Here is a 24,334-nt window from a genome sequence, read left to right on the forward strand (position 1 = left end):
CAGCAACACCTCTCTGGCAGCTGAACCAGCTCCCCGCAGCTGAGAAGCAGTAAGCTTTAAAGTAAAGCACTGCACCAGAGCAGCAAGCCACACTGGGAAACAGGCAACAAGGGGGAACATGTTACCGAGTCACCACCATGCTACTCAGCAGGCCTGAGGACATGCTGCTTTTCAGAGCTACAGAGGAGGAATACACGTCAGAGAGGAAAACATCCCCTAATCAGTTCCTTCCTTACCAAGCTCCCAAAGGACACAGAGCTAACAGTGGTTGCTGAGACCCCATGGCAGCCTCAGGTTGAGTCTAGGGAACTCAAACCACCTCCAGCAAGGAGGGCTGCCTAAGAGAGTGACTTCTAAGTGCAGCTTCTTGCCTTGGCACCTGGGCAAAGTCAGTCCAAACCATTCCTGCCAGTTGTTTTTTCATCAGAAAATGTGATGGTGGAGACATAAAAGACATTTTCATGGCAGAAAACTTAAATATTCCAAGCCATGTTTCAAAACTGTATTTCTCAATTTGAAATATTATATCAAAATAAATTTTTTTGAAGTGTCAAAAGACAGATGTTTCAGAATAAATCAACAGAATAAGATCTGACATGTAACAATGTTTTCCAATGCAGTGCTTCCAAACCAATTGTTTTCAGAATTTTTATATTCCCTCTCCAATCTTATCCTTGCAAGCAGAATCTTTATTTTCCAACCAGGTACTTCCCAAAAGAAAGACTTTTAAACAATAAATCAGGTCCTGTTAAATGAATACAAGGATTTACATGAGAACTGATCCAGAACAGAGCAGGGTGTAAATTCATAAAGAAACAGTTATCTCAGATTTAAATACCAGGTGTGTGGATGTACTTATTCCCAAATGAAATTAGAGGAATTAAATTCTTTCATAACAAGGCACTTTTATTCTGGAATAGGAGCATCCACATATGAAATTAATCAAGAATAGCTAAAGCCACAGTAAGGTCTCGGCTACTGACTGTAAATGAAAACAGTAAATTCATTCTCCCTCTTGCAGCTTCTTGCCACATAACACACTAGATCCCCCTGGATAAATGTTCCTCTAAGTAAAAGACTAGTCCCAGCATGTCTGTGAACACCTCATGATAATACTTCAATGAGATGGACTGGAATCAATATTTTTCATCTTTGCAGCTTGGGGCCAGAGAGCAGCGAGCTGGGCAGGGACATCAAACGGCATGCCACCCGACATAGCAGGGAGGGGAACTGGCTCAGCCCTGACCTGGAAAGAAATTCCTAACTAGTAGGTATCAGTTCCTGCACCTTTTGAGCTTCCTTGAGGGAAGAGAGAAAAATGAGATAATTCATTAGAGGTTTTCAATTCAAACCTGCTCCCAAGTATCCTTACAGGAATCAGACATAAGTCTGGCTACAGTTTAAATAGAGCTACTGGAGAAATTCTAGCCTCCATGTTTCATAATGGAAGCTTTAGAGCCAGGATTAGATACTGCTAGATCTAAAAATCTGATATGAAGTACTGATTTATTATAAATGAATGCATTAATTTAAGTTAGATATCCTCTATTCATCTACAGCCAGAACAGAATACATATTTGTGATCTAGATAATTTTACAGAAATGTGATTAAGTGCTTTTGCCTGATGAAGAACAAACCTGTGTCACTGTGCACTGCTTTAATCTTAGTGAAACTGGGACCACAGCAAGAGTTTGTGTACTGATCAGAGAATGGAGTGAGGGCTGAGAAAGGAAAGAAGGGCTGTTATTTTCAACTGTAGAGGAAGAGAAACAAAAGAGGCATTACACTGTGAGAGTAATGAGTGTATTAGTAGAAGTACAAAATCAATCTTAATTCTACAAAGATGTAAGATACAAACTAACTCCCTATTGTGGCAATTACTTGTTTTTTATAGAAACAAAGATACAGAACAGTAAGGTGTGAATATAGAGAATAATTAATCCTGGTACTTTTAGACATGGCGTTCTTCATTGCCTGCAAAACTCACTGTTTTTCACCTTACTTTAAAAGGAGCACTTACCTAGAATTCACATAGGAGACCTTGCCAGCCCTATTCCAAGCTAGGCTTTCTGAATAAAGTTAAAGCTGTTTTTCTTGGTAGTTCTTCTCTTCGTGTATCATCTACATTGATTTGGCTTTTCACAAAATGAAATTAGAGAGCCAACAGAGACAGGGTAGAAGCAAAGGCAGCCAAATTCAAGTCCATGCTCAGACTGTTTCAAAACTTCAGTGCCAGCAAAGCAATCACAGTTATCACAAACTGACCCAAGAATATTCAGCTTGATTCTTCTAATTGCTTTAACTGTAAAAATCAATGGTTAGAACTCTAAAGTATAAGAGAAACATAATAAAATTGATGTAATAGCTACAAGGAGCCAGAAAATGGATCAACAAAAGCAGAATGGTGCATATTTGATACCACCATAGTTAATACTTGCCCCTAAAAGGAATATTGGTTACCTTTTTAACATAGTTTTTCATAAGAGCTAGGCAATGTCATCAGTATCTTCTGACCGTATCTTCATTTTATCATGGATTATGTACCCTAGCTGTTTTTCATTCTTAAACAAAACATTAGTCTTCCAGTGGACCTTACCTGCATGAAATTGGAATGTAACAATGCATTTTTTGCTTTCTTACTAGAATAGCTTGATTCACTGTTATAAAAGTGCACTTAGAGAACATTCATAGCACCAATCAATAAACAAATGCAGTATTGCATTTTACATTACAAGAAAGCTTTCTCAATTGATCTGAAGAAAAAAAATTTAAACCTCAGAACTTCATGAGTTTCACAGAAAATGACAGGAGAACACCTTCAATGCACGGGTCCTCGTGCTGCCGGTCCTCGTACTGCGGCTGTAGTCATATTTAGCAACAGAACAGCCATCCACGACTGACAGCTTTCTTTGACAGAGAGAGCCAGTCAATATTTACATTCCTCATGAACATACAAAAGAGCATCAGGATACTTGAGAAATTAGCCCTTGATTGCCACTTGGAAGGCATCATCAGAAAGTCAAATCACTTCAGCGCCTCCAACAAGAGAACTGCTTTCATTCTTGAGACTGAAGATCTCACAGATGTGTCAAGGTCTTTTGCCTGGGAGCGGGAGATGTCTGAAGGGCATAATGGGTGCTGAAAAAGCATCCTGTGAGGGTTTTATTATTTAAAATGTCAAAAGATAAAGAAAGCATTCCGTCAACTCTTGCTCTCTTTCTTGCTGAAGTATCAGACAGAAATCTAAGAGTTATAAATGGCCACTCCCAGGCTCCTGAGCCAGCTACAGGGAATACCAGTAGGATTCTTCAGTGCAGAATAGAGAGGGCTCTACTGCAATATTCAGTGATCACTGAAGTTGGGGGGCACAGGTGCAGTGGTTCAATTTGGCTGTCAAGTTGCCAAAATGTCACGACACAGAACAGACCTAAATCCTGGCTTGGAAGTCACAAAACATCCAGTGCCTTTCAAGTGAGATCTCAGCTCCTCTCATTTCCTGCATACAATAGCATTATTCAGCCACTGAAGTTTCCACTTAGCTTGCATTTATGCCAAGTACTTTTAATTGCAAAGGAAAAGGATGTTAAGCTCTCCCATTTCTTTCTTTCTAATTCATAAGGGACACAGCAGTGGTTGGTAAAAGTTATAGGTTAAGGGTTGTTCTCTGCCCCTTCTCACTTAAGGGACTTGCATCCTCCCCCTGCTGCCTCACAAACAGAGGTTACCTACATTGCAAGGGTAGGAAAATTTATGTTGTCTTTTGTAAAATAATAAAAGGGTAAGTCATTGTAAACTTACTAGCAAACAAGCATCAGTCTGAATGGTATCTAAACCCTTCCAGGCATCTGTTATAACTGATATTCAGAGTCACCTTGACCAACCTAGGTCTCAATTAAGAATGGATATGCTAGTATTCACCCAATACATATACAGTCATTCAGACAGCATCCAACTCAAAGAACTCAGATACAGAGCAGCAGCTCTGACTGAAGCAAAACGCTGCACAGCAAGGAGTGAAATAACTGGAAAAACAGATGCTTAATTTCTACTTATTTTTGGCAACCTTGTTCCTGTGGTATCTGTTAGATGAGGGGAAAAAAGCTGCTGAATGCTGCTGAGTAAATAATACAGACACATCTATGGACTAGAAGGGTGGCACTTAATACAGCCCTATCGAAAGTTATTTTTCTCTTGGTCAATCCATAGAATGGTCTAAAGTAATGTTTCCATATGGATTTTGTTTCTGTTATGCAAGATCAGGTGAACTACATTGTCTGAGACAAAGGGATTAAGTGAATTGGTGTTTTGGACTTGGTAGTGGTTTAAGAGGTGTCTTCACCCCATCTATGCAGCCTTGGGACAAGAGACCTATTAGTTAATTACTATGAAAATGAACTGAAATGTAAATTGAATGCTACATCCTAAACATACCTTAATAGGCCTAGGAACAAAAAGGTTAAATTTAATGGACTGTAATTCTATCCAAAAATATAGTTTATTAACAAGCACATACAATAAATTGCACCACTAACTTTAAATAAAACATCTAGCAAGCTCACCTTCACACTAAGTGACATTTGGTTAATACAGAGCAAAAAAGCAATACACATATGCTTTCAACAGACATAGAACGAACTCAGTTGCAATCCAAGTTCAAGTTGTAATCCAAAGAAGGGCACATAAAAGAAAAAGCAATGAAGACTTGACATGAATCTTGCCGTTTCTTTCCACCAGACCTTTGGTCTCTTACAAAATAGGTCTGTAATACAAAAAGTAATAAAAATTCTGGATTCAATTTACTCAGCCTCTTCCATCACAAGTTAACTACAACATTCTGCAACAACGTGAGTAGTATTAAGAGGGAGATAAGAGGCAAAGATAGTTACGTCTTGGAATTATGTAAGTTCAGCTGCAGATAGGCTGTCTAGCAGCAGGCATGGACTTCAGTGTCATTGTCCCAGTTTTTACAAGAAATACAAAGACGGTAAAACACATTCTTCTCTCTCATCAATTAAAACTTGATCCATCCTCCACTGCCATCAAGGTAAAAGCTCTTCAGTTATCAGTGATACTCTGATGGGGTCGGAGTGGCCTTCAAAAAAAGTCATCCTCTCTAGTGAAAGGTTTGTCACTCTCCAGTCTTCAGCTTGGCTGTGATGTCAGTAAAACCTGACACGCTGTCACCACATGGGTGTTAGAACAGTCTCATCCTCCCTTCATGCCAGAAAAAGGGATTCAGCAGAATTCGATATATAAGAATTGAAGCCAACTTGGCAATAAACAGCTCTACTCTCCTCAGTGTAAGATCTTAACCTCACCGCAATGAAGTAAATAGAAGGTTTGAAACAAACTTCAATAAGAGCCCAAGAGAAGCATCAGGCCAAAACAGAAAAATACACACTTCTTGATATTAGACCTTGTTCTTCACACAGGAAAGGACATTTGTATTTCTGATCCTCTGGGGGAGTAACAGGAAGGTTCCCAAGAACAGTGCTCCAAATGTAACAGTGTCCACAGTAAAACTGCTCAAGTAGTATTTTTAAACAAAGACAGATTCCTCTGTTTCCATTGTTGCACAACGAAAAGTTATCTCTATAAGCAGTAGGGTCCCATTTTTATTAACATGGTGCCTGTTACCACAACATAAATAAAAATTATGCTTGTGGTCCATCGTCACATTAGGAGTTAATCTTTACTTAGAAAAGTTCTATAGCAGTATCAATGGGCTGAAGACTTAATTTTCTCTCACTCCTCTCCTGCACCCTTCTCTTTATAATGCTTAGAAAAAACCCCCCCAGAAACTTCTCCTGCTCCCACCATAAGCAAAGAGTTAAGATCTACTTTTATAACAAAAACCCCTTTAAAAATAGTAATTTTTTCAACTGCTAGAACCAGATTTTTTGCAGTACAAGGAAAAATTTATCTCAGTGTGAACTAACCTGATGAACAAGAGCAAGCAATCAAACATTACCTAGACATAAACGCACTAAAGACAAGTGCAAGTACTGTGACACCTCGTATTGAAAAACAAGCGATGCACAGTTGCATCAGCAACAAGCTCCCTCTCCCCCTCTGCAACTTGCATAGCTGGCTCTCATGTTAGCTAGTTATGAAATACTCTTACAGTAGAACAACTTTAGAAAAATTTGGACAAGTGAGAATGGAGTTATTTTAATCTAGAACAGTATCGCCCAAAGATACAGATGAATACAAACGCCGTTCATATAAAAAAAGTTTAAAAATCAACGAAACATGAATTTAAGCCGCATTTTCAGTCTATATATTGGCTTTCCTCTTCTTTGTTTTATAAAAATAGGGTATGACATTTTAGCTTCAATTGTGTGTTTAAGTCATCGATTCACTGAACATTCCATTCTTGAAATACCATCTATTAAAATGTTAAGATTCATCCTGCTTATAGAACAAACTAGAATTTCTTCTGAACTGCACTTGTAGACAATAATAAAAGACTGATATGAACTCAATAAAAAATAATTAGATTATGGGAAGAAGAAAATAAAAAATAATTTAAAAAAAATCAGGCTCCACTCCTACTATCTGATTCCTAATAAAACAAACACCAATGCCTTTTAGCTGATCAAGACATTTAACTCCAAAATATATTTACAGACTGAATTCAGAACTAAACTGTGTTTTAAACTCTGTAAGTTGCTATAAAAGGAGAATAAACTTCCAACAAAACACCTTCAAAGACAGAGGAAGCCACAGTAAAAATAATACTGAAAATTCCTGATCATTGTACCAAAAAATAATATTTCTAACACTACCATAGTTCTCTTATCATCCATTTAAAGAAGTGGATTCTGTACTACACAGGCACATTCTGATATAGATATAACTGAACATGGGCAATTTACATCTCCACTGTGTGGTACTGAAGGAAAAGAAAAAAGCTGAAGATTCATTTTGCTGCTTCAGCAGTAAACCCCGCTGGGTGGGAAGGCCTGTTGGGGATACCAACATTGAAACAAATTAGTGAAATGACAGAGTCAGAAATCCAATAGTACAAAGGCTGCTTGGACATGGCTCTTTCCCCTACTGCAAAGCAGATTTAATAAATGGGATTTATTTTAGAAAGTTTCACAATTCTTAAACAGTAGATGATACTTGCATTCCTGAAGGATTAAGTTCTACATTTCTTAATGCTAATTCAACTCTCTAAAACCAACCCAATAAAACCAGCAAAGCTTTTACAAGTAACATGCACAACCTAAAAATTCCACCCTCAAAACTGCCTTTTTGGTACTCTTTTAAGCTCTTAAGATACTCCATTTATTGAAGAGATGCCAGGAAGCCTGCAGTGGGAACAAATGCTTCTTTGGCAAAAGGAAAACATTTTAATGCCTCCTCCCTTCAAAGTATGCACACCTCACCACAACATATGCTAATATACTACCAAATAAGTCTCTTTATCTTGCAGTTTTTATAACAAACTGTTTCATTCATATCTATTTCAGCTTGTAACTACCTACTGCACAGAGTAGCACACTGTGCTGAATCAACAAGTATTTATACCTAAGAAATAGAAAGTAAAAAAAAGAACACATTCTATTAAAAAAATGATATATTCCAAAGAAAGTCAAGAGGGGCTAATTTTGTATAAACTGTTTCAGTTTAAAATTAAAATTTTAAGTCATGCAGGCATTTGGGGCCTTTTTTCCATCCTTTGTCCTTTATTGAAAATGAACAAGAACTAACAAAAAAAGGATTCCCACAAATACGATAATGAGGGGAAATTCACACTAAATCTGCCATTAATATACAAAAACAAATGTTACACCCCTTCTGCGAAGATACCTATGTATGCATGTGTACCTGCACATGGAGATACACATATCTCCCCCTGGATTTCCAGCCTTCTCTGAGGCACACACTCCAATGACACACTTTCACAAATCAGCCAAATGCTGAATCTAGAAAAAGATGAAGACCAACCCTTTGCAGATCTACAAATCTGCAATTGTAAAAATATAATAAATATAAACATTTACTATCACATTACTAGTTTTTTTTTAAAGTGAAATTGATACTTAAAGTCATCTTTCTTCCTGAAGAACTCAAAGAAGCAAAAGGGGAAGTGTTTTTAAAAATAAAAAACTCAAGTGATGAAAATAAAGCAAACACACCCTCAAACATGCTGGAGCAAGACCACTTAGTGTAGGCATCAGTACCAGCCTTCTTCACTGAAACAGGATCTTTTAGTCTCCAGACGTATCCTAGTTACTCCAATTAAATCAATGTGGCTTCTAATGACACCAGAAAGAAAAAGATCTGCTTTTAATATGTGGATTTAAATACCACAGTTAACTGTCAAAGCCTCAATATACAACCGGGATAACTATGCTGTGGAAAATATTAAGATGAGAGGGAGAAAATAAAGCTAAATTCTAAGGGAAGGTCACTGGGATCTATCAAAGGTTTCTGTAGGCTTAGACCTATACACCTGAATCCAGAAATAGGGGTGAAGAGGATGGGGGGAGTAAGTGAAAACTCATTTGTCATAACTGAACCTTTCTTTTTTTTCCTGTTAGAGGAATGAAAACTGCCTCAAATGATGCAATGTGTCAACCTGAAGACAGCCACATTTGAAATATATTGGAAATCCTGAAGTCAGAGCTTGTGAATTTGTTTGGTTTGTATGCTGTCTTGGAGGAGAGAGAAGTTAATACTTTTAAAAGCTTGGTATTTACACTTCCGAAAAGTTTCTGCAGTTCATCCAAATTTGATAGGGCAGGATTTAAGTGCCTCTTAGCATTCCCGACTGGGCACTTCTGCTGCTTTGGCACACGCGCACACACACAGTATTCCAGTACCAATGGGATACGACGTCTAATGCAGCTTTAAACTGGCAGCACTCCTGAGTAGTTTTAAATGTTTATCAACTCAGTAGGTCAAAAGTCTGCAGACACTGGGTGGAGCAGCAGTATGCCACAAAACTAACAGTTGTCCTCCTAGGAAAAAAAAAAAAGGGGGGGGGGGGAGGAGGGGGAACAGTTGTCAGTAAAGATTGAAGCTCCTGGCCCCATTCCACAGCAGACAATATGCTGGTTTGTAAAATACAGGATTAGTCAATCTCAACACTTCAGAAAAAGAAGGTTCATTTGCTCTATATGAATGCCTGATACTAAGGCAGGGAAACACTGCAGGGGTTCTCAAAAACCTTCCTCGTTTCTGAGTCTTCGGTTTAAAGCAGCAGCATGTGGTTTTTCTTTCTGTGGAGGGTGTGGCTGAGTGTTATAGCCAGTAGGTTTAACAGCTGAAAGGAAAATAGCTGGGTAATTCTTTGCTTCAGCTTTGCTCATGTTTCTTAAATTACTGCTTGTAGGCATGAAATAACTGAAGTCCAGTGTCCTCCTTTGGTTCAGCCCAGTGAACAAACTGGGCCCAGACCTTCAGAAGGGACAACTGACAGGTAGTGCTGTCACACTGTGCCAGGTACTACAGCAGGGGTGGCAACATGAAAGCATGATACTAGCCTCACTGTGACCCTCCTCCTGCCCCCACCCTGGCAGGGACCTAGATATCTGCTTTAAAAACGTTAAGATAGGTTTTCTACTAACCCAGAGATCACACTTTACCCAGTGCTCATGTCATCTGTGCTTTTTCAGATGCAGAACTCCAGTTCAACACTTAACTATCCTTTCCTATAAGAGGATACCGATTGCAGTACAGAAATCCAGACAGAAGTTACTGGCATGGATGTGGCATGTGCTAATCAGTGCTGTTCAAACATTCAGGATCCCTACCCTGTGTGTTTTCATGGTCACTATAAGCTGTTTAGAACAGAAACCCCGTCCTTCATGTCTTTCTAAACCAGCTATCACACCTCTACAATTCCACATAATCTTACCATGTCAAGTGCACAAGCTACAGAGATAAGGATGTCTGGCTACCCTCTTTAGATCTCATTTTCTGTGGATTTGCATCAAATGTCAGCTACTTAAGACTATTCACTGAGGCATTTTGCAGAACACTGTACATTTTTGTCTAAGGTAAGGAATGATAGCTATTTTTTAAACAAGTGAAAACCATGCAGAAATGTGTATTTTCAATTAATACTTTTTAGAATGTTAATACAATGGTCTTCCAAAAGAGCCCTGAAGTATGTTTTTGTTGAGTTGCAACTTTAATAATTCCTAAAGGTGTCTACTGATATGTCTATCACCTTGTGACTAAGTTGTAACACTTAGCAATTAATTAGAAAGTAGAGCACTCCACTCTAGTCCGAACTCTCTCATTGTTGGGATTATTTTGGAAAATTTAAGGATTTAGTAACCTGCAAATATTTTTCCATCACTTTCTCAGAAAATTACACTGTTCAATGCATGAAAGATATTCTCTATAGCATGATTATAACATTTTATGCCACTCTGAATATTAAGACTGTAATGTGGAAGCAATTTATTTTACTCAACATGAAATCCATTGAATTTCAACGTACAATTGAAGCGTAACAGAATGGCAAGTTGAAGTATGCAATCTCTACAATCAAATCCTTCTAAGAAAGATGACTTTGCCAAAATAACATTTATGCAGCCTTCTGGCTGCTGTCCAGATTTGGCATACCTAAGTTGTTTTCATTTCATAAAATTGAATTGCTTACAAATCAGATACCTCTTATTCCACAAACTCACAGCAAAATAACCTGTGATACAGGTGTGGAAAATAAGTACTATCAACCGGAATCACCAATTAGTCTCTTCTTTTTTCTTCAAGGTCTTCCTATTCAGAAGCAGTTTCTTATTTTTACGGAAGATAACTACTGCAGGACAAGAACTGAGTGGCATTCTTGTGCATTATATATACCAACAAGTAATTTCAGAAACATTCCTTTTTAAAGCACCTTTCTTTTCTGCTCCCCACCTTTAGGCATATGCTTTCTAACTATCGGAATTCTCTAAAAAAAGAACCTGAACATCACATTGGCTTATTTAACTCCAAGTGACTTTTTGTTAAACCTTCTTTAGTAGGTTTCAAACAGTACCATACTTTTGTCCAAGTAGAATCAGTTGAAATTTCTCTAATGAGCCTTTTCCTTCGCCAAAAGTGGATTCATTGATATTATGGTTCATGGTAGGCTACAGTATCTACTCACACTAATAGGGGTTAGGGAAAGAATCACTGCAGCGCCATCAGTGCTCACCTTAAAGATATTTTAAATCTTTATCTACATGAGGGCAATATTCCCTGAACCACATAACAGTTTTGAGTCCCTTCTATGACTGTACTGACCAGCAAGTCAGGAAGTCTGTGTAGACTTGTCTACTTGACTTGGGAATCCTGCAGAGTCACAACTGCTACAATAAAAACGGAAATATTTTTAAGATGTATTGCTACAAAATGTATGTTACAGTGCAGAACGCTTCCACAGCATATCTCAAGTTAATTAGTGTGGAAAGAAAAGCAAGAGTATTTTACCACAGAACATTTTAATTAAGCTCTGCTTTAGAGCTTTTTTCCATCTTTAATCCTACAGCACTTTTATTTGGTGATGGCAGTCTCCTGAAGTCAGGGTTGAGACCATCAGGGGAAGTAGTGGTGTTAGGTAGTATTTCCTTCCCAAGGCACAGAAGTGCCATGCATGTGCTATGCTACCACAAACAAGCCAATCCCATCATATCGAAACCCTTCACTATCTTACAGCGGTCTGAAAGAGGCAAGTGTGGTAGCCCTTGTTAGACAGGCTAACAGCAGTATTCTGGTTGTCTTGTAAATAAAAGATTTGTCAGCTTTTACATGCAATTATAGGACAGGGGCTTTAGATCTGAAAGGCTGCTAAGTTTTAAAAAAAATTCCTTAAGAATATGCTTTGTTCCATAAGGTGTTTTTCTTCCTAAATGAAACCCCAGTGTAATTTCCTGTATAATTACCCTTGATGCAATCCTGCCATTGGAGTTTCCCTCAAGGGAAAGAGCTTTGGGTAGACAATGGTAAACATCGGCTGGCTGCAGCGGTGGCAGTGTCCCAAGGGACAGTGCAGCAATTCCAAGAGGCTTTTGGGTAGTGAGATTGGAGTCAGAAAGTTCAAATCTAAAGAAAAGAAACAAAAAAGGCTTGTAACAAAACAATTGCGTGATAAAGTCAAACACAAAAAGCATGATCCATAAACAATTCAGAAAACAAGCTGTCTCATATTAAGAGTTTGTCAAAAGAACAGCAAGGTAACATGAATTACCACAATTAGGGTGAAGCACATGGTGTTTTCCATAAGTAAGTTCAAAAAGTTCAAGTTAAATGTATAGGTTTAGCAGCTGGGGGTATAAGATTAACTGAGCCCAAATACCTAGGTGAAAATATTATAGCTCAAGCAAATAATAAAACCCAGCAATATATCATAAAGCACTTTTAGACACAAAGGCGATCTAGACAGGCATTTAGCAATTAATAACAATACAAAATTCTGAAAAGGATATTTTACTAAAATAGTTCATCAACTAATCCAGCAGGATAGCTAAACTCACTAAAAAGCCCAAACTCCACCATCAGCAAAAAGGGATCTGAAATATTTAGAATTACTTGAAATACAATCCAGCCCAGCATAATTCTCAAAGGTCCAACCAAAGAGACCACTCTAAAAAGATCAATACATTCATAATCTCTTAAGTGTGCCCCCACAGTTTACAAGATGCCATCATTTTGACCAAAAAGGACTCCAGGGTCATTTCATGGGAAAGAACAATCATTTTCTCAGGCTTGGCCCAAGCAACATAGTGTTTTATAAATTAAAACCAACATGCTAATCTCCATCTAGAAACTGAGAGACAGCCAAGACAGGTGAATGACTTTAGGTGCTGAGTAATCAAGACAAGATGCACTATCTAATAAATCAGTTTTGCGATATCACACTAGTTTCGGCTTTCAAACACTGTAAGGTTTAACCCAATACACAATGTACCACAACAGCCTCAAATGAGGTGACAAGCATGACAAATAGCACATTTGCGTCAGAAAGAAAAGGTCACATTCTGTAGCCAAGCAAAGATTGAGGAAAAAGTAGTCCAGTTGCTTCTGTCTTACTTACCTAGCAGCCACCAAGTATTTAACAGCACCATTGAAACTGCACATTTCAGCAGTGATAGATCAAATCTGCTGCTTTAATCAGATGTGCCACCTGCTTCCCCAGCACACCATTATCTTCCACCTGTCTGAATTATGCATTACTCCTGCTTCACTGAAATGTGGGTGTGGGTGTCACCAGTGGTAATGCACATAGTCTTTAATAAGGTCACTCAGAATAAGATGCGTGTGTGTGTGTCTATGTATATATTAATATATAAAATATATATATATGTAAGCCAGCAATGTGTGCTCGCAGCCCAGAAAGCGTGGCCAGCAGGTTGAGGGAGGGGATTCTCCCCCTCTTCTCCGCTCTCGTGAGACCCCCCTGCAGTGCTGGGTCCAGCTCTGGAGGCCCCAACATCAGAAGGACACGGACCTGCTCAAGCAGGGCCAGAGGAGGCCACGAAGATGCTCAGGGGGCTGGAGCACCTCCCCGGTGAGGACAGGCTGAGAGAGTTGGGGGGGTTCAGCTGGAGAAGAGAAGGCTCCGGGGAGACCTTAGAGCAGCCTCCAAGGACTTAAAGAGGCTACAGGAAAGGTGGGGAGGGACTTGTCATCAGGGGGTTTAGTGATAGGAGAAAGGGTAACGGGTTTAAACTCAAAGAGGGTAGATTTAGATTAGATGTAAGGAAGAAATTCTTTACTGTGAGGGTGGTGAAGCACTAGCACAGGTTGCCCAGAGAAGCTGTGGCTGCCCCCTCCCTGGAGGGCTTCAAGGCCAGGTTGGACAGGGCTTGGGGCAACCTGGGCTAGTGGAAGGTGTCCCTGCCTCTGGCAGGGGGGCTGGAACGAGACTTTCTAAAGAAAGTCTCGTTCCAGCTAAACTAGACTAAACTAATCTTTAAGGTCCCTTCCCACCCAAACTATTCTATGATGATAAAAAGACTACATAGTACAGTGTAGCAAACAAGTAGGCAAGATAGCTAAAAAAAGTTTCACCATCTTTTTCAGGTTCTGCACCTTGGCTGCAACTAGATATAATCCTCACAGCCTTGTATAAACCGTCTACAAATAATTTCTTAAACTGATTTTGCAATGCTATCTTGCTATTCCCAAACCAAACTTCACCAGCATCTTCAGGAACCACAGTCACACAGTTGTATTCCAGAAACTGTCTGGAAGTCACAACTGGGTGTGAAAAGTAGTGACTGATGATTTAAAAGATCTTGTACCTGATGTTCTCAAAGTCCTTTTCAAAGACTAGAATTTTGCAAACCAAAATGAAACAGCATTCATCATTGTGTAATTTTGGTGCAGCTGATAATCTGATACTAAACAAGTGAAGACCTCCCCTCTCCCCACCATATGCAGAAATATAAAAAAAACCACACAACTGCAAACTGGTCAATTAATATGTTCTCTATGTCAGTAAATACATTCTCCACAAAGCAGCGCTGTTTCTTATGAACACAGGTTATCCCACATCCCAACACAAAGCTTCTTCCTTACAGCATGTTTGCTGCAGACCTCCTTGTACGTTTTTCCTGGCAAAGCAATAGTTCAGCAGTTATGATTTATTCCAGTGGCCACGGTACAAGTGACCCCTTATCATAAACTCTCTAATCTTTCCATTGTAACTCTCCACCCTTGTGCTTTCTACTTTCATCTCTAAAGCTGACAGATTCCCAGGACACCACGAATAGGGGGGAGTCAACATATCTAAATCTGACAAAATCTGAATCTGCAGGTTATCATCAGTATTGCTAACTCACGTGACTGCATGATGCATAACCAGATGAGCCAAGGGCCACTTTACAGCAAAGAGTCTGAATTGGGGCAGAACTAAACCAGCTCAGCTGTCACGCTGTACTGAAATGGCCAAGGGCTGCTAGCATTTCTTTTGCCTTATGTATAACAAGTCTGCCAGTTTAGGAGTGTGCTGCCTGGCAAGAAGCTGCATTGTTGGCTGATGCATCTAATCTTGCCTCAGGAACTGTATTTCTCATCTCCTATTTCCATTAAAGAGTTTCTCCTGCAAAAAGCATCCTTCTTTATATAGTCCTCAAGAAAGAAACTATTTGTAAACACCACTCAACCTTAGAAATAGTCTTTGGATCTCTGTTTTTTGATATCGGATGGTTTTGTTCTAATACAGCATTTTAAACATAATTTGATTAAATAAATCTTAAAATATTAATCCTTGCCCAGCTCTTTGAAATGTTCCCATCACTGCCAGAAAAACACTTCCACTCTTTCTGTAATCCAAAGAACACAGAAATTTCATACCTTTTAAAAACCTGTAGTAGGTGTTATAAAGGGTCCTCATGGCCAGTTCTTGCAAAGGCAGCACACGATCTGTTTCTGTCCCTATAGATTTCACCTCTGCTGGCAGGAACACAGTTAACTGGCCCGATGAAAAAGAAAGCAGTTTGACCTCTGAAACTTGAATCGGAGAACCACAACTAGAAGGACACAAGACATTTAAAAAGTGGTTAGAAAAAAGTAATAATAGTAACCTTATGCAAACCCCAGATGACCAACCCAAAGTATGCCCGATACTGCTCTTCAGTGCAGCACCATTCAAGGATTCCTTGCAGAGTGCAGTACATGTTGGGGTTGGATTAGGTGACCTTTAAAGGTCCTTTCCAACCCAAACTATTCTATGATTCTGTGTTGACACATACTTTCTATAGATTCTCACCTAGTCATGAGACATTGGGAGGTCTTTACTTATAAAATAATATTCAACAGCTGGAAAAATGAGAACACAATCCTAAGGAGGTTAACCAAGTGTACTACATGTCCCTTACTTTGCCAAAGTGTTAATCTCTTCTAGCCTCCGAATGCCATTATTACTAAATATTTTACATACCTAATAGTTGGCTTCCTCTGTCTTGGATGAACCAGTTGAGAATGGTAATGGATTTCTCAACTGTAATATGCAAGGTAAACAACCACCACCGAAAAATATCATTTAAGTGTCACTGGGTGATTCTGTACTATACCTTTCCCCATCCACAGAGTCCCCTTGGATGGTGCAGGGTGGGGAAAGGGAAAAATAAAAACAACAGCCTAAGCTGTAGTGGGAAGATACCCTAGTGAGCCTACTAGTCTTGGCCTTCCCAAATCACAATAAGGAAGGTTATTTGGATCCAATGAGAGAAACTTAGCTTGTAGTAAAAATAATAACTCTTTACATGAACCCTATTGCAATCTATCATACCGGAGACACACAGAGGAATATTCTACTAAGAGATTGGGGAAGTCAACAGGGTAATTGGAATTACGACAACTTAAATTTGAAGCCAAGAGCCACTTGTTAGGGCCAGTCCTAACAAATGGAACAGAAACACAAATTTGTCAGCCTTCCCAGATACTGGACCTAAAACTGAGGTAACTACACTCGACCTGATCAGATGTAAAAGAAATCTCATAGTACTTCTCTGATAACAAACAATCTCATCTTTTCTGATTAAAGGAAAAACAGCCCAGAGAAACAAGCAAAAAAGAGCAGCATCAAACAGCAAGTCAATAAGCTTCTTGTTAAATATTTAATACTTTCCTACAAACCATTAACGGGGTTAAAATATAATTGGGAATTCAGAGGTCCAATATTCCAACAATCCATTCCTCAGCAATCCATGCCCAATGAGTTAGCTATCACAACAAATAAATCTATAATGTTGTATTTTCAAACTGATTAACCCCTTACCAACCTAGCCAGAAGACACACCCATAAACTCACTACAGTTTCTGCAGTGCAGAGCTGGGCCATTTGGTCTACTTTATACAAAGGGTGAGCCTATCAATGCCAGACCACAACACTGAAAAACAAAGTAGACAAGCAAAACAGAGCATCAAGAGGAATAATGTAAGAGATAGACACCCTTAAATCAGGATGGATTAGGGAATGAATCTCAGCCTACAAGTAATACTGGGCGCAAGAACAAAAAATTAAAAAAACCCCCACAAAATCCACTGAGGTTATAAAGTGGAACAGAGGATGGTCTAACTATCTGGAAAAAATGGAGTTGCAGAAGAACTCTGGCAAATAAATAACTGGGGGAAAAAAAGCTGTGACCACCTATTGGCTGCCTTAAGCAAGACTGACAGATACCTAGCTGCAGACTATGAAATCCAATCTGCAAAAAATAAGATCAAAATTTATTTTGAGTGCTGAGATCATCACCTCTTACATAAAAGACTTTTTCAGTCAGTCTGACTGCAGGATTCCCAGACAGAGATTCATTACTTACACAATGCAATTTATATTCTATTTTCAGAAATCTAGCTTTATGTTAGTAATAGCAGCGCATCAGATTTTATTCTCCAGTGGATGACCAGACAGAGTACTAAAGCCTGGATCTTCAACTCTTGCCTGACCCATGAAAGCCTTGCATTCGTTACTAATGCTTTCTTGGAAAGAACAGAGAAATTCTTCACATGACCATTATTACATGATTTTAACATCACTCAGCACTTTATCAAATAAAACCTTTGGTTTCTTAATAATATATGTAAGTGCTCTTCCCATGTTGAAACATTTCCTTAAAAATGATCTATGCTGTTTCGAGATGGTTTCACAACTACGACAAATATCTGTTTGGTACACAAGTACAAATATTTTTTTTATTAAAAATAATTTTAAAATTCTTTATTATTAAGGAAAAAAATTATCTTTTTTTTATTCCACAGAAGCATTACAAGAATTTCAGTACAATAGTTTCAACTTCTTTGGTCTCTTCTATACTAGATTTATATTAATCTTCATCAGAGATACTAGCAGTTAGTGTCACCAGTAGTGTGCATGTAACAGCAAAAAGAACTGGTAATATCTTCACAAAAGGTCAGTGCAAAGATAAACTGATTTTGACTGAGTCTAAAATAAGGACTTAAAACATTAGAAAATATAAAGACACAGTTGTTTAAAATCACCTGAAATAGACAGGACAGTTGGACCACACTTGCTGGAACATTTCCTGCACTATCACTAGTGTTTTGGGTCACAATCAATACAGTTTATTACCTTTAGGGTCAATTTAATGTCTGTCTTAGAATTTACAATCAGTTCTGAAAGAACAAAGGCTAAAAATTATTTCTCCTGAAAAAAAAAAATTAGTAGAAGCTTGAGACTGCACACAGTTCAGCAGAATTATAATCCAACTGCAAGTATTTAAATATCACACAACCAGCTGACATGGGAATATTAGAAAAACCTTAAAATGCCAAGACTCAGCATCTCACATACTGCAGTAGAGTGCAGGCTGTAAAGAGGAAATTTATATTTAATGCAAGATTTGCTGAGAGTGAGCATACCAGAAATTTATAATTAGATGGTAATGGGGACAATCCTCTTCTGATCAGTTTTACACCAGTAAGGCTCCATTCATCAGTGGTGCTGATCCTAATTTATGCTAGTGTCAGTGCAGAAAGAATTAAGCTAGTGTCCTAGACAGACCACTTTTTTCTCACATCCTAGCCACAAACATGAGACAGCCTAGGATATTTTTAAAATCCACATGTAAAAATATACCTGTCAATCCATAATTCCTAAAAAAAGTTACTTATTTTAGTTAGTATGTACTGAGACCTACAAGAAGCTGATACATGTAAAATGAGTGAACGATCTGCATGTGACATTCCAAGATATGGCCCGTAACATACAGAAATGCGAGAACTTATGAACTACACAGATGCTGCCACACATTAAAAAATATCTTCTTCATTCTTTAATTCTGGAAATTCTGTGAAGCCTACATTTTTGCACAACCTTTAAATGCAGCTAGGATTCAGCTTCGGGCCTTACATTATCGTTATAAATTCCTTCAGAATAACTGCACTGTCTGTTATGGCTTAATACTAAAATATTGAAAGTCAGTAATTATCACAGAAGACTTATTACAAAAATAAAACAGAACTGGGAGCTGCAGTAATCCCTTCAAATGAACATCAGTTCTGAGTCCATCACACAAAAAAATAATCAGTTGTATCATACAGGAAGATATTTATGAGAATTTTTACAGGGAACGGGTGTGTAAGACATCTGAATTAATTCATACCTACCCACTGCAACCAATGACTTTATTATACAGATAAGATGGGAGGCCTTTCAGATGAATATTGTTATCCACATAAACATACTGTAGCTCCCGAGAACGACCTAAATCTGGGTTTAGAAAATAAGAAAAGTCAGGGGGAGAAGGGATGACATACTGACAATTATAAGAAAAAGCAATTCTCTTTAATTATAAATAAGCTAATCAGACTCAATGTAAGCAAACAAATTTGTACTTCTCAACTGTAAAATTTCAGCCAATGGTTTTATTATGGATGAACTGAAAAGCTGTTTAGAAAACAGCATTTAAAATTACTAAACCAAAACAACCCCCCCTTTCAGTAACCCTGAAAATCCCATTATAAATAATTAAATTTTAACATTGACAAACTCCAAAGTCAGTTTAAAGAAGCAAAGGGACAACTGATTTCAAGTTTTCAGTCCATACTTCAAGTTCACAAGGTCAAACCTACTTTCAGTATCTGGCCTCATGTCACTGAAATCACAGCTTCACTATCTTTGGTAAAGCAGTAAAGACAAAGAAGAATGTGGTCTTTCCCACTCTTTCCCCAAGAAGAGATACTTGTTTGATTACATTAGCTATAACCAAATACAACCAGTAATCATTCAGAAACAAGTCTGTGCGATGTGGTAAATTACAGAACACAAGAAAATATACAAGCATTAAACTGCAGAATATTATACAACAAAAATTGTATTGATCATTTACTTGTAGCCACATCTGAAGGTGTGCTTCTTGCATTATTTCTGTTAAAATATTCATGGCTGGCAGTCAAAAGAAGCAAGTACAGCATGTTTAAGCGATACCTTTACAGACTAGAAATATATTAGCATATCTCCAGATAGGAGCACATAGGTATGGAATAACTTCATTCTGTTTAGAAAATTAAAGTGGGAAAATGGAGCAGAATTAAAAGGGAGAATTTAGGTTTCTAGGATGAATTCTTGAAAACAAGGATGTTGCTTATCAGCAAGATCTAGTCAGTGGTAAAACTGCTATCAAAAGAAGTTAAAAACATGCTAATGTGAGACATTTAAAAAGACAAATCAAAAGTGAACTAAAAGGAATAGTCTAAAAAAGTTTGAAACTGGCTAGGAAGCTGACATGCAGGATCATCTGGGCAGCCCATTTCATCTGTAGCTCCTATGCTGCTCAAGATACTGGGTTAGGAAAAGACATATGCATTTAATACAAAGCACAAACCAAGCAACCAATGTTTGAAAGCCTCTCTGCCTGCGAAGGGATAGATGTAACCCAGACAAATTGCATTCTGAAAAAATAAATTTAAAGAAATAATCTGTATGCCTCTCAACTTCTTAAACTTTTATGAGTATGTTATAAAACTAAGCAAGATAAACAGGCATTTGGCTGAATCAGCCACATTGCAAGATGATACTAATATCGACCGATTCTGACTTCCCATTTTTACCAACTGTCAATTACCTTGGTTGGCATAAAGATAAAGATAACCAGAGAAATTAGCACAGCTTCTGTCCCTTTTGTAATTGTGGCCAAGAACAGAATAAAAATTAAAGTTATTTCTATGATATTTCTATTCAGAAATTCTATTTGGAATAATGATCTCTTACCATTCCCTACTATGACAAGAGGTAATACAAGCCTTTTTTTATTATAGAATAGTTTTATTGTACACAAGAGCTCTGGACACCACTTAGTGCAGATAAAGCAAACGATATTTTGAGTGATCCCCCCCCAAACATTTGGCCATCTTAAAATATACTGAATGTCTTCAGCTGTCACCCACTTGAATGGCAGCTGTAAGCACCAGAAACCTTAAAAGCTCACACTAAGGAGGAGCTTCACAGAGTGTCAGATTATCAAATCTTTGATATAAAGAACAAATGATGATACCAACAGAAAAATGAATAGATTCCTTCTCTAAAATAAAAACGTTAACATATTAAAACTGAGTTTTGTTTTTTTCCTTTTAACACAGGCTCTTGCCCTGCAACAGCCTATGGAGGTTTCAGGGACCATAATCTGGCCTTTGTTCAAACCTGACTCACTGGGTATCAGGGGACACGTTCAACCATCACATGCTGCTTTGACCCTGTCCCAAAGCATTCTAGTTTACCAAGCTATCTGCTGCACCCATCAACTGTCCTGCCCCAAGAAGCAAGTACAAATATCTCTGCTGACTGATGGGCACTGCTGTGAGATGCTGCTGTGCATCGTTATGAGCTAACACCTCAAAAAGATGATTTATTTTGGCTCACTATTGCAGGGCTGAAAATAGTTTAGTAAAGTTCTGGGATATTTTTAGATGAAACAAAAACATTGTTATCCTACAATGAATAGAAGTATTGAGATACTGAGGCACTATAACACCATAAAATACTGTCAGACTGGAAAAGAATCATCCAATAAAGTTTAAAGCAGATAGCATGTGCATGGCACACCTAATGCTTCGAGAATATCGCCTCATGTTGCAGAAGCCAGTTATACTAAGAGCAGAAAACTATGGGTTGCTGGGGTAGCTTGAATGTGCTACTGTTTAACTTATTAATTTAGAGAATGGAAGAAAATTTTTAAAAGAGGCTCATCTCGCTCATTTCTACACAGATGTATGCAAATGGGCTGAAAATCAGGCAAGTCAAAAAAAGCCCTAAAGCTGTTCTTTTCATATGCATTGAGGGGGGAGTTAGGCTGCATCTCATCTCTTCCTTCCCTCTGTCTTTATCTTATGCTATGTTTAGATTCTAAGTTCTGAGTTGACTGCATTTCCTAGGTAATTAAAGCAAATTTTTGGATGTTAGACAAAATATCTCAGTAGGAAAATTTCAATTCCCAAAGCCAAATAGCCTGGAACTATAAATGTTCCTTTGATACAGTTTCTTTGCATTAAACAACCAAGCATCTTCCAGTCCCCAAAAGATTTTTTTTTTTCCAATTTCAAACGCTATCCATAAAGTTTAAATTTAAATAAATCATCACTTTAAAAAGCTCTTTGTAACCCATCCACATTAATTTTTATGTCTTATATCAGTCAACAAATATTGTTAAAAGTTCTCTAAAAACATGCTTCTGAAGAACTTTGTAAAATAAGGAAGCTGTCCATCTATGAAAAGGCTAAAGCTACAAAGAAGGTTTTCATGTGGCTTTTGCAAGCACTGTACTGTGTCTAAAACATTTCCACTTTCCTCCTTCCAGGCTCCCAGATCAAAGACCTTTCTCCCAGAAATGACCAAATGCCATGAGTCCTGAACAAACCCCAATTCTACTTTTTTTCTTTTTCTCTCTTTTTCTTTTTTTTTTTTTCTTTTTTTTTTTTTTTTTAACCTCAGGGCCCTGGCATATGCATTCCACATGGCTGAAGATGGAACAAAAGCTCTTGTGTGTCTGCACTGATGCTCTTTTAACCATACTGTGAGGGCAAGGACACAAAAGCATATACTGAGGTAGAATAAGACTTTTGTTTACTGTGAACTGATAATTACTAGACCCATTTTCTAAACAAAATGTGCACATAAACCCTCAATAAAGTGATATAACGCTGAATATTTGCTGTCATAACATCCCCTGTACTGCCAGTACACTTGAGAATTTATGCCCTATTTTAATTATATTTGTACTTTATTACATAAATCATTTTTGCAATGTCATCAGATTCAAATTTCTGCTTGCAATGGAATTTGTTTTCAGGCATTGGAGCATTTGCTAATGGTAAAATTTTAAAGCTAGATTTCTGACAACGGATAATTTATATTGCAAGTAGATTGATATGAAATGATCAGTAGTTCCATCTGCCATTCACGAACAGAATTCATAAGACCATTTATTAGGGCAGCATGGAAGTTACCCTAACTATAATAGGATTGTCCAGGATGCAGTTTTCTGTTCAACTTAAACATACAATTTGGTTGGTTTTTGGTTTTGGTTTGTTTGGGGTTTTTTTGTTTTGTTTTGGGTTTTTTTTTGTTGTTTTTTTTTTTTTTTTTTTTTTTAATATATTTATTAGGAAGGCCCAAAGGGTCAGATCCACACAGTCTTGCTTCTTTGAATATAAACTGGAATATTCAACAGCTGAAAAATAATAACTTTTTAAAAATACTGGCATATCCAAGAATTAACTATGTTCTGCAGAACAAATGACATTATTGTTTACCCATCTGCTTGTTTATGTACTAATTCTGAAAGTCAGAGAGTGGAATCAGGTATTTTATTGTATTTTGTAAAATTGATTAATAGTGTTACACATACTTCTAAGATGCATGTGCCCACAAACTTAAAAGAACGTACAAGACAGAAAACTATAGTATGTATCCAGCAGTGCTGTGCTACTGCTGGAACAAATCTGACACCTATCAATCTAGGAACAGGAAAATGCAGATTTCCATTACACTTAACAAGAGGGTCTACTGGCAGCTACAAGGGATGTACTTAGACGAGGAAGAATGGGTTCCTCACATAGTAGATGTCAACCACCATATGAAATAAAGTAAATCACACTTTAAAAAGCATTAGGTTCCAAATATGTTTCTTCTAAGATGGACATGTCTAATAAAAAAGAGAAAAAAACCCCACATTCTGTCAGGAGATGAATAAAATGTCTGCTTTTCAACTCAACTCCCTAATTGAAAAATATTGTTTGACAATTCTTGCTTGAATATCACTTGTAGATATTTCTACAGTATCTTTCACTGTTATTTAACATCCTTAGAGTCATTAACTAGTAAAATGAAGTTGAATGTAAGAATACACACACAAAACATTAGCAAATGTGTGCAACTAGCAGAAATAATGCTACAATTATGCCTTAACTACAGTAATACTCAAGAAAAACATTTTCCCATACAATAGAAGATAGATTTAACCTTTTTGCTTTTCAATGCACTAACTCTCTCCTACTTTATTTTATCACATCTTGACCAATCTGAAGTCTTCTGATTCTTCAGAGGAAGGATTAAACATTTACATTTATACTGTGCTGCTTCTCCTCTGAACTCAAGGATTTATGATTCAGTTTCATATCCACAGATAGCAAATTATCTCCAAATGTTCACCAGTGAGTCACTATTAAGAACTACTGAACAAGGTCAATTGACAGTCTTTGATGTTTCCCGTTATTTTAAAAGTTCCTTTTGAATGTTTTGAATCTGAGTCTAAAAATAAAGAAAAAAGAAGGTGTGTCATTATATTAGAGATTTATTTCCTCCTTTTGAACTTAAAACATTTCAGGAGATCTATGGCTCATCCAGGTCATAGCTCACTCATA

General features: G+C 37.6%; 1 protein-coding gene across 8 annotated transcripts in view; it reads right to left on the bottom strand.

Annotated features, from left to right (window-relative positions):
* Window positions 1–4,477: 4,477 nt before the first annotated feature.
* LRRC28 (leucine rich repeat containing 28) overlaps window positions 4,478–24,334 on the bottom strand; it is an 80,289-nt gene continuing 60,432 nt past the window's right edge. For all 8 annotated transcript variants that reach the window (XM_074836957.1, XM_074836953.1, XM_074836954.1 and 5 more), the window contains 4 exons: window positions 19,085–19,187; window positions 15,308–15,483; window positions 11,893–12,052; window positions 4,478–8,973 (listed from right to left, as the gene is read on the bottom strand). In XM_074836957.1, coding sequence (XP_074693058.1) covers window positions 8,901–8,973; window positions 11,893–12,052; window positions 15,308–15,483; window positions 19,085–19,187 — 512 coding nt within the window. In that variant the 3' untranslated portion in view covers window positions 4,478–8,900. The remainder of the gene's footprint in view (window positions 8,974–11,892; window positions 12,053–15,307; window positions 15,484–19,084; window positions 19,188–24,334) is intronic.

Source organism: Strix aluco, chromosome 12, assembly GCF_031877795.1.
Source record: "Strix aluco isolate bStrAlu1 chromosome 12, bStrAlu1.hap1, whole genome shotgun sequence".
In the NCBI taxonomy this organism is placed as follows: domain Eukaryota; kingdom Metazoa; phylum Chordata; class Aves; order Strigiformes; family Strigidae; genus Strix; species Strix aluco.